The sequence below is a fragment of the Salvelinus fontinalis genome, chromosome 2, assembly GCF_029448725.1.
Source record: "Salvelinus fontinalis isolate EN_2023a chromosome 2, ASM2944872v1, whole genome shotgun sequence".
NCBI classification, from domain to species: Eukaryota; Metazoa; Chordata; class Actinopteri; order Salmoniformes; family Salmonidae; genus Salvelinus; species Salvelinus fontinalis.
In genome coordinates, this window is record NC_074666.1 from 66,091,606 (window position 1) to 66,102,381 (window position 10,776).

The 10,776-nt window shown below is 42.1% G+C and overlaps 1 protein-coding gene across 1 annotated transcript; it reads left to right on the forward strand.

Annotated features, from left to right (window-relative positions):
• The first annotated feature begins 8,471 nt into the window (after window positions 1-8,471).
• On the forward strand, window positions 8,472-10,776 carry LOC129823696 (ferritin, middle subunit-like). The gene is made up of 4 exons (XM_055882607.1): window positions 8,472-8,782; window positions 9,179-9,325; window positions 10,091-10,216; window positions 10,523-10,776. The coding sequence occupies exons 1-4, from the start codon at window positions 8,681-8,683 to the stop codon at window positions 10,676-10,678; spliced, it is 531 nt and encodes a 176-aa protein (XP_055738582.1). The 5' UTR covers window positions 8,472-8,680; the 3' UTR covers window positions 10,679-10,776.

Genomic DNA, 10,776 nt, shown 5'->3' on the forward strand with positions numbered 1-10,776 from the left:
CATTCCCCAAGTGAGGATGGCTTTCACTTCAGCAGTAATAAATTCATGAACTTCTTTGAGGAAAAGATCATGATCATTAGAAAGCAAATTACGGACTCCTCATTAAATCTGCGTATTCCTCCAAAGCTCATCTGTCCTGAGTCTGCACAACTCTGCCAGGACCTAGGATCAAAAGAGACACTCAAGTGTTTTAGTACTATATCTTTTGACACAATGATGAAAATAATCATGGCCCCTAAACCTTCAAGCTGCATACTGGACCCTATTCCAACTAAACTACTGAAAGAGCTGCTTCCTGTGCTTGGCCCTCCTATGTTGAACATAATAAATGGCTCTCTATCCACCGGATGTGTACCAAACTCACTAAAAGTGGCAGTAATAAAGCCTCTCTTGAAAAAGCCAAACCTTGACACAGAAAATATTAAAAACTATCGGCCTATATCGAATCTTCCATTCCTCTCAATATTTTTTGAAAAAGCTGTTGCGCAGCAACTCACTGCCTTCCTGAAGACAAACAATGTATACGAAATGCTTCAGTCTGGTTTTAGACCCCACCATAGCACTGAGACTGCACTTGTGTAGGTGGTAAATTACCTTTTAATGGCGTCAGATCGAGGCTCTGCATCTGTCCTCGTGCTCCTAGTCCTTAATGCTGCCTTTGATACCATCGATCACCACATTCTTTTGGAGAGATTGGAAACCCAAATTGGTCTACACGGACAAGTTCTGGCCTGGTTTAGATCTTATCTGTCGGAAAGATATCAGTTTGTCTCTGTGAATGGTATGTCCTCTGACAAATCAACTGTACATTTCGGTGTTCCTCAAGGTTTCGTTTTAGGACCACTATTGTTTTCACTATATATTTTACCTCTTGGGGATGTCATTCGAAAACATAATGTTAACTTTCACTGCTATGCGGATGACACACAGCTGTACATTTCAATGAAACATGGCATGAAGCCCCAAAATTGCCCTCGCTAGAAGCCTGTGTTTCAGACATAAGGAAGTGGATGGCTGAAAACGTTCACTTTTAAACTCGGACAAAACAGAGATGCTTGTTCTAGGTCCCAAGAAACAAAGAGATCTTCTGTTGAATCTGACAATTAATTTTGATGGTTGTAAAGTTGTCTCAAATAAAACTGTGAAGGACCTCGGCGTTACTCTGGACCCTGATCTCTCTTTTGACGAACATATCAAGACTGTTTCAAGGACAGATTTTTTCCATCTACGTAACATTGCAAAATCAGAAATTTTCTGTCCAAAAATTATGCAGAAAAATTAATTCATGCTTTTGTTACTTCTAGTTTAGACTACTGCAATGCTCTACTTTCCGGCTACCCGGATAAAGCACTAAATAAACTTCAGTTAGTGCTAAATACGGCTGCTAGAATCTTGACTAGAACCCCAAAAATTGATCATATTACTCCAGTGCTAGCCTCCCAACACTGGCTTCCTGTTAAGGCAAGGGCTGATTTCAAGGTTTTACTGCTAACCTACAAAGCATTATATGGGCTTGCTCATACCTATCTTTCCGATTTGGTCCTGCCATACATACCTACACGTACGCTATGGTCACAAGACGCAGGCCTCCCGATTGTCCCTAGAATTTCTAAGCAAACAGCTGGAGGCAGGGCATTCTGCTAAAGATCTCAATTTTTATGGAATGGTCTGCCTACCCATGTGAGAGATGCAGACTCGGTCTCAACTTTTAAGTCAACTTTTAAGGAGTGTGAAGGTGAACGGAAAGGCTCTGGAGCAACGAACCGCACTTGCTGTCTCTGCCTGGCCAGTTCCCCTCTCTCCACTGGGATTCTCTGCCTCTAACCCTATTACAGGGGCTGAGTCACTGGCTTACTGATGCTCTTTCACTTGAGTGGGTTGAGTCACTGACGTGATCTTTCTGTCTGGGTTGGCGCCCCCCTTGGGTTGTGCCGTGGCGGAGATCTTTGTGGGCTATACTCGGCCTTGTCTCAGGATGGTAAGTTGGTGGTTGAAGGTATTCCTCTAGTGGTGTGGGGGCTGTGCTTTGGCAAAGTGGGTGGGGTTATATCCTTCCTGTTTTGCCCTGTCCGGGGGTATCATCGGATGGGGCCACAGTGTCTCCTGACCCCTCCTGTCTCAGCCTCCAGTATTTATTCTGCAGTAGTTTATGTGTCGGGGGGCTAGGGTCAGTTTGTTATATCTGGAGTACTTCTCCTGTCTTATCCGGTGTCCTGTGTGAATTTAAGTATGCTCTCTCTAATTCTCTCTTTCTTTCTCTCTTTCGGAGGACCTGAGCCCTAGGACCATGCCTCAGGACTACCTGGCATGATGACTCCTTGCTGTTCCCAGTCCACCTGGCCATGCTGCTGCTCCAGTTTCAACTGTTCTGCCTGCGGCTATGGAACCCTGACCTGTTCACCGGACGTGCTGCCTGTCCCAGACCTGCTGTTTTCAACTCTCTAGAGACCGCAGGAGCGGTAGAGATACTCTTAATGATCGGCTATGAAAAGCCAACTGACATTTACTCCTGAGGTGCTGACTTGCTGCACCCTCGACAACTACTGTGATTATTATTATTTGACCATGCTGGTCATTTATGAACATTTGAACATCTTGGCCATGTTCTGTTATAATCTCCACCCGGCACAACCAGAAGAGGACTGGCCACCCCTCATAGCCTGGTTCTGCTCTAGGTTTCTTCCTAGGTTTTGACCTTTCTAGGGAGTTTTTCCTAGCCACCGTGCTTTTACACCTGCATTGCTTGCTGTTTGGGGTTTTAGGCTGGGTTTCTGTACAGCACTTTGAACAATCAGCTGATGTAAGAAGGGCTATATAAATAAATTTGATTTGATTTTTCAAGTGCACTCAAAAACAGATGTTTATCTTATTTCACTCTTTGGGAGTTCATCAAACACATACAGCAAGCAGTTTGACTTTTCAGACCACAATTGAGGCTGTGTTCACATCCTAGATAGAAGCAGTGTTAAACTATACTTTTATGAGACAATGTGCAAGATAAGTTATAGTTATTATAAGAATGTTTAACTGTCATATACAAAAAATCTGCTCCTCCCTCGATGGGGATCGATCAACTTCACGTTTTTCCAGCTTCCGCCCACAACCTATAACCTGTATATTTGAATTAATACTTGAGTGAGAAGCCCACCATTCACATTCTATTCCATATTCTGAGACATAGGCCTATCCAAGCCTTGACACTTAATGTAGTTGGTCCAAAGTTGGCATCACGACACTCACTTTAATTGGACTGATCATGTATTTCTATCCCAGTTCACTTTCACGACAACAAAGTAATCAGCCTCTCTTTCAGGTAGACTAACACAATACTTGTTGAATTTCATTCATTATAGAATCTTCAGCTTATTAGGACTGAACATGATTTCCTTTACAACCATGTATGTATACCTTTTAATTAATTGATAGTGCAATTAAAGTGTGTAATCAAGTCAGCAGTTTCTTGATTTTGAGTGCCTCGACTCCTTTTAAGTTAATTGAGTATTAGACATTATTAATTTTGTGCCATAGTCTGGTCTAGTGGTAATGCTGATGACTCTGGACCACACATGTCCCTTTGCGGCATGGATTCAAACCTACGCCTTCATATCTGTATTCCTCTACCTTTCTGTCACCCCCTCTCATTTATAACTTGAAATCTCAATAAAGAGAGAAAATACTAATATATATAAAGAAATTAGTCATTTCAAGACCATGTACTACCCAAACATGGTGAAGGGAACATAAATAGAATAACGGGTTTTGACATTGGTGGTGACATTCTGAATTGTTATAGTTAGACCAAATGTTTAAAGTAATACAGAAAAATATTGGTATTTGAGTTCTGATTGACTAAATTGACAACATTTTCAGGCATGTTGTTGTATTTTCCCTTCAATTCACCCGAAACAGCTATTTGTTTGAAAATGCCTTAGTAAGTTACACAGTGTTTGTAAGTTACACAGTATATGTAAGTTGCATAGTATAGTATATGTTCCTGCTGTTCTCTCCTTCAGTTTTTCCTTTTCTTCAAATCTGGTATCAGCCGGTCTTTGCCCAAGATAGTGAAGATAGTTCACTCAGGCCGTTTACCACTGTCTGCTTAAGGAGGTGTGTCCTTAAGCAGACAACAATGCGATAGTGGTCTGCTTAGTTAGTTGACTTCCATTGAGGGAAAAAATGAAGGAGTGGGCTGTCTCTGTTCCTCTTCAGTCTCTGCTTGAGACTCCAGAATGCTGAGTCACAATGACAAGGCAGAAATACAGCCAGGGCAGAGCCTGAGTCAGTCCATACTGTAGTAGAACCAACAGGAGGTTATGACAGGAATAAGCAGGTGTGCAAATTTCACTGGGGACAGGGGGACATGCATTTTTGTCCATCCCACCAGTTTTATCATTGGAATGTGATACAAAACAAGGCAACAGTGTGCTTTAGGACCATGCGGAAGCCTCCGAGCGGTCGGGTAGCCTGTTTGTAGTGTTTATTAGACAAAAAATATGTATACACTACCGGTCAAAAGTTTAACACTCATTCAAGGGTTTTTCTTTCATTTTACTATTTTCTACATTGTAGAATAATAGTGAAGACATCAAAACTATGAAATAACACATATGGAATCATGTAGTAACCAAAAAAGCATATTTTATACTTGAGATTCTTCAAATAGCTACCCCTTGCCTTGATGACAGCTTTGCACACTCTTGGCTTTCTCTCAACCAGCTTCATGAGGTAGTCACCTGGAATGCATTTCAATTAACAGGTGTGTCTTCTTAAAAGTTCATTTGTGGAATTTCCTTCCTTCTTAATGCGTTTGAGCCAATCAGTTGTGTTGTGACTATGTAGGGGTGGGGGGGGGGGGGGGTATACAGAAGATAGCCCTATTTGGTAAAACACTAGTTCCATATTATGGTAAGAACAGCTCAAATAAGTAAAGAGAAATGACAGTCCATCATTACTTTAAGACATGAAGGTCAGTCAATCCGGAAAATTTCAAGAACTTTGAAAGTTTCTTCAAGTGTAGTCACAGAAACCATCATGCGCTATGATGAAACTGGCTCTCATGAGGACCACCACAGGAATGGAAGACCCAGAGTTACCTCTGCTGCAGAGGATGAGTTCATTAGAGTTACCAGCCTCAAAAATTGCAGCCCAAGTAAATGCTTCAGAGTTCAAGTAACATACACATCTCAACATTAACTGTTCAGATGAGACTGTGTGAATCGGGCCTTCATGGTTGAATTGTTGCAAAGAAACCACTACTAAAAGACACCAATAATAATAAAAGACATACTTGGGCCAAGAATCATGAGCAATGGACATTGGACCGGTGGAAATTTGTCCTTTGGTCTGGAGTCCAAATTGGAGATTTTTGGTTCCAACAGCCGTATCTTTGTGAGTGAACGGATTATCTCTGCATGTGTATTTCCCACCGTAAAGCATGGAGGAGGAGGTGTTATGGTGTGGGGGTGGTGGTAACACTTAACCAGAATGGCTACCACAGCATTATGCAGCGATACACCATCCCATCTGGTTTGGGCTTACTGGGACTATCATTTATTTTTCAAAAGGACAATGACCCAACACACCTCCAGGCTGTGTAAGGGCTATTTTACCAAGAAGGAGAATGATGGAGTGCTGCATCAGATGACCTGGCTTCTACAATCCCCCGATCTCAACAAAATTGAGATGGTTTGGGATGAGTCGGACCGCAGAGTGAAGGAAAAGCAGCCAATAAGTGCTCAGCATATGTGAGAATTCCTTCAAGACTGTTGGAAAAGCATTCCAGGTGAAGCTGGTTGAGAGAATGCCAAGAGTGTGCAAAGCTGTCATCAAGGCAAAGGGTGGCTATTTGAAGAATCTCAAAAATAAAATATATTAGCTAGGTGGCTAAAGTTAGCTAGGCTAGGGGTTAAGAGTTAAGGTTAGTTCTAAGGTTAAGGTCAGGAGTTGGGTTAAAGGGTTACGGTTAGGGGAAGGTTTAGCTAACACGCTAAGTAGTGGCAAAGTAACTAAAAAGTTGTAAATAGTTGCAAAGTTGCTAATTAGCAAAAATGCTAAAGTTGTCTGTGAATTGAAGCAACCTTTGGAATGCTAGACGTTCGCGTTTTATGCTCACCCAAACGTATCCTTTAAAAAGGAATGCCAAGCATGTCGTAGAACAAGGTACATTTTTATAAACAGATTAAGATGAAGAGGTCAAGGTGAGAGCATTTACTCCGCCCAAAATCTGTCCGCGTGAGATAAACCCGTCTTTGTGTGGAGGTATATAACAAGAGTGTCAAATTACTTGAGGATTTTGATCGAAGTTTCGTATTGTTTAAGCTTTACAAATGTACTAATATATGCAGGGGCGAAAATCTGATATCAACCTTGGAGGGGACAATTACATGAAATTTTCTCAGGAGCAATTCCTGAGGGGGACACCAAAAGTAGTGCTGTAACACATAGACTATGTTGTAATATGTTAAATGTATATTGAGGGACCATAATCACTACTACTGGATAATTGTTAGGTACAGTAGTTAACTGAAGGGTTGTCCCAACTTGTTTAAATCATTATAATACTACTAATAATAATAGTTATAGCAGTGTTCCTCTCTCTTGAAACGTTTGCAAGAGTTTGCGGTTCTATAAATTGTGGGTGTGGCTGATATGGTTTTGTGTCATCACTGAGGTAACTGGACGATGCTGTGCCACTGTCCCCTATACTGGTGCTGCTGGCAACAAGGGTGACACCTGGTCCTGCCGTGGCTGTGACACTGTCCTCAAGTCTCTCTCCTTGGCACTTTCCCTTTCACCACCCTCACTGACTCACAGTCTGTCTCCTAGAAAAGAAATAAGGTGTTTGCTGTACTCCTAACTACCGGTACCCAAAACTACACAATTAATCACAACAGCAATACCATTGCCTTAAACAAATCTTGGTTCAGTCACCAGTTTAAATTGAGAGTGGGGGTATTCATGGCATTTTCCAATTATGTCCCTATTTTACAAATCAAAAAAATTGAGAACCTTTCATAATGTTGCCAAACAAAGACTCAACAAACTTACCTGAGACTCCCTGTCTCTGCCAGTCTGTCCCCAGCTCTGCTGTCTGTGTGCCATCTGTTGCCTGCTCTGCCTAATGACATCATTGTGAAATATTTCCATTAGCATTTCACTTCTTTCTTATGAACATTTTATCAACTGGTCTTTGAGATATTAGGCTACTAGAGTTCTTACTTTGCGTTTTGGTGTACTGAAAAATACTCTGATGTCCGTCTTTTGACTTTTTTCTGACATTTTTCTACCTGGCTGGCTGGCTGACCGGTCTAGCTGCACACACACATTTACACAACACATGCTGCAACGTTTTGAAATTTTAAAATAGTTTGTTTCATATTGGCAGGCTTCCAACAATAGCTGAATTTGCAAAGCTAGCGAGCACCAATTCCGTTTCTGTGGTGTTTGCTATAATCTTTGCTACCTGGTTAAAGGTGAAAAAAATAAAAAATTCACTAGCGACAATTTAGCTTTTGCAACGAGACCATTAAATATATTTAAGACAATGGTATAAGAGAGTGTAGTTTTGTTCAGTTTGGACTTCAGTTTATCGCTAACCTTATCACACGGACTTTGAAGCACTACAGCTGCATGCTAATCTTGGAATAAACTGACGATAGCAAATATTCCATCTTTGACGACGCCACATAAATGGAATAGGTACTAGCTAGCTTGATAGTTAATGTTTGCTTTAGTTTGCGCGCTAGCTCTGCAAATTCAGCTAGTGTGTGAACCCTGCAACATAAAAAAATATATACATTGCTAAGGCGCGATTGACTGGATTACCTCACGTCAGTTACGTACATTGAGTGCCTTTCGGACAGTAGATACGAGCCCTCTATTACCTTGCCAGCTAAAGAACTGGCAGTGGATCAAACCATTGTGAGGCAAAGGGCGGGGGGGTCGCAATCTTGTGAAATTTAAAAACGCGCTATTAAGTGTCTATAATCAGTACAAGTGCTTTCATTGCGTATTATTAATATTATTGAAATTACATAGTTATGTTTACAGTGATATATTGGGGGGGACAAATCATATTTTCCCCAGGATGGGGGGGTCGTGTCCCCCCCGTCCCCCCTGGGATTTCCGCCTATGAATATATGTGGATGCACGTGGCATTCCGGCAAAATGGAGCAAAACGACGTTTAGTTCTGTGTGTTGTTCACACTCGTACCTGCACTTTCATTGGCTAGAATGGTCCCACCTGATCTTGCCTGTCTTCAATCGTTGAGCACATGTATTTCCATTGTTAGATTGGTCACTCGGCTCTCTTGTCAATATAATAAATAATCTTCGCTTTAGGTCATGTGTATGAGTGGGGTCGTCATCAAATGATCCGCCTAGTTTCTGTTGAAATTCTAAAGGTGATTGGCTACGCTCTGTGAGGGTGGATTTCACTGACGCATTCCGTTTGGAACAATAAATAGAGCGAACAAAGCTCCTTCCAGTTCACAAGTCTGAGAAGACGCATGAAGAAGTTCTTGCTTCAACAGTGATTGAACGGAACTCCTCTGCCTTCGTCCCGCATTATAGAACATTCCGGATTGGATAACATAACACTTACTTGAACTGTAATAGCAAAATAGTTTAAGAAACTCTATTTTTGTAACATTCTTTTAGATATAAAAGAAAATCTGCCAAGATGGAGTCTCAGATCCGCCAGAACTATCACCACGATTGCGAAACTGCCATCAACCGGATGATCAACTTGGAGATGTTTGCCTCCTACACCTACACGTCAATGGTAAGGAGTCTACCAAGATTACCGTTTTGTTGATCTACCTGTATATTGTAATGCCTGGGCTTAAATGGCTTTTTTTCACCTCACTTTTCTGTAGGCCTAGAAAATTAATAGCCAAGAAACTCAACTCCGTTAAGTATATAATTGAGTCTTGCTTGGCTTGGCTATTAAGAGCCTCCAGGTAGATATAGCATTCAAATGAAGCCGGGACTCTATCCTACCTTGGACAGAACGCGTAACAACTCATCGACAGGTTAAGTGGCAGGTTACCAAGTAGACTACGGACTAGGACGAGACTGATTCATGCTTTTGTCATCAAGTTTAGTTGCCACAACAGAATGCTGTCTTGTTTGGGATGTTTTTTCTCTCTTAACCACACTGTCTTGTTTATCCACCCAGGCTTTCTATTTCTCCCGTGACGATGTGGCTCTGTCTGGCTTCGCGCATTTCTTCAAGGAGAACAGCGACGAGGAGCGCGAGCACGCCGACAAGCTACTCTCTTTCCAGAACAAGAGAGGTGGACGCATTCTACTCCAGGACATCAAGGTGAGCCCTAAGCGTAGGAAAGACACTTAGATTGTAGACTGATAGAAAAAAGGTTTATTCTACATAGACTAGAGTTCTCAGTTAAAGGTTCTTCATGGACAAATGGTTCATCTAGAAGGGCAAATGAAGAACCCTTTATGGTTCTAGATGGGTTCTTTTGTTCTCTTAACTGTTTACTTCGTGTGTGTTATTTTGAATGAGTTGTCATTAATGGTAATGCTAAGTGATTTCATCTTGAGGTGTGCCCTAAGTGACTGCCCTGGTATTAGAGCAAGGCGGCTGAAGATGTGGCCATACTGCTAACTGTAGGCTTATGAGTACAGGGATTTGAAATCATTGGATGGGCGCCCTAAGCGTTCATTTTTCCGAAGGAAGTCTTAAGTGGGGGGGGGGGGTTATTATTTTAAAATGTATATTTCTGGGATGGCGAAGCCCACATTATAAATTAAAACCACATTCTCTGTGCTGCATGGCAATATTGACTTGGCCATGTGTGCATACATTTTATGTATAGGTGGCCCCAGCAGGAAGTGAACCATTGGCATTGCAAACGTCATGCCTATGACTGAGCCACACCCTATATGTGCTTAATAAACTAAAGCATATGTGGTTAAAATGACTCTTTACTTTTTGTTTCATTGTTTCCAGTTCGTTCGATCCCTTTAATGTGCCAGATATTCTGGCTAGCTGTGACTGTTAGTAGGTATGCATAGAAACAGCTGCTAGTAGTCCCTAACCCTCCTGTGTTCACTCTGTCCTGTGTAGAAGCCAGATCGTGATGAGTGGGGCAATGGGCTGGAGGCCATGCAGTGTGCTCTGCAGCTGGAGAAGAATGTGAACCAGGCCCTGCTGGACCTGCACAAGATTGCCTCTAACAAGGTTGACCCCCATGTAAGTTATGGAGGAACCACATCACATGTATGTATCACATAGAAGACAGGTACTGTCTCAGAAGCTGATTGGGTTGTTGTAGCTCTGCTAACTAATGACAAAGGATTGTGACCTTCTTCACAAGCACACAATAGTCCACGGATGCACACTATACACACAATGCAGCTAATGCAGGAGTTAGACAACTCAATGAGGTGTTTGCAGATGTCTGTCTGCCCTTATGCCATTACCACCAGGCTCTTGTGTTACTGTATCTACAATAGTAAGTAGTCATTCTCTTGTCTGACCTGTGTTTTCCTTCTTTAGCTGTGTGACTTCCTGGAGACCCATTACCTGAACGAGCAGGTGGAGGCCATTAAGAAGCTGGGAGACCACATCACCAACCTCACCAAGATGGATGCTGTCAACAACAAGATGGCAGAGTACCTGTTTGACAAGCACACCCTGGGAGGCCAGAGCTAAACCACTCCCATCCCCAGGCCTCCAGCCTCGGACCAGGACTCCTGGTTTTTCTGCTCTATTCTGCTGGCTTTGCATTTATAAGGAGGGGGAGAGCATAA

What these genes read in the sequence shown, in the direction of transcription:
- LOC129823696 (XM_055882607.1), top strand. Translation starts at nt 8,681, where the DNA reads ATGGAGTCTCAGATCCGCCAGAACTATCACCACGATTGCGAAACTGCC. An exon ending in CCTACACCTACACGTCAATG is followed by an intron (nt 8,783 to 9,178) that starts GTAAGGAGTCTA and finishes TTATCCACCCAG; the next exon opens with GCTTTCTATTTCTCCCGTGA. An exon ending in TTCTACTCCAGGACATCAAG is followed by an intron (nt 9,326 to 10,090) that starts GTGAGCCCTAAG and finishes TGTCCTGTGTAG; the next exon opens with AAGCCAGATCGTGATGAGTG.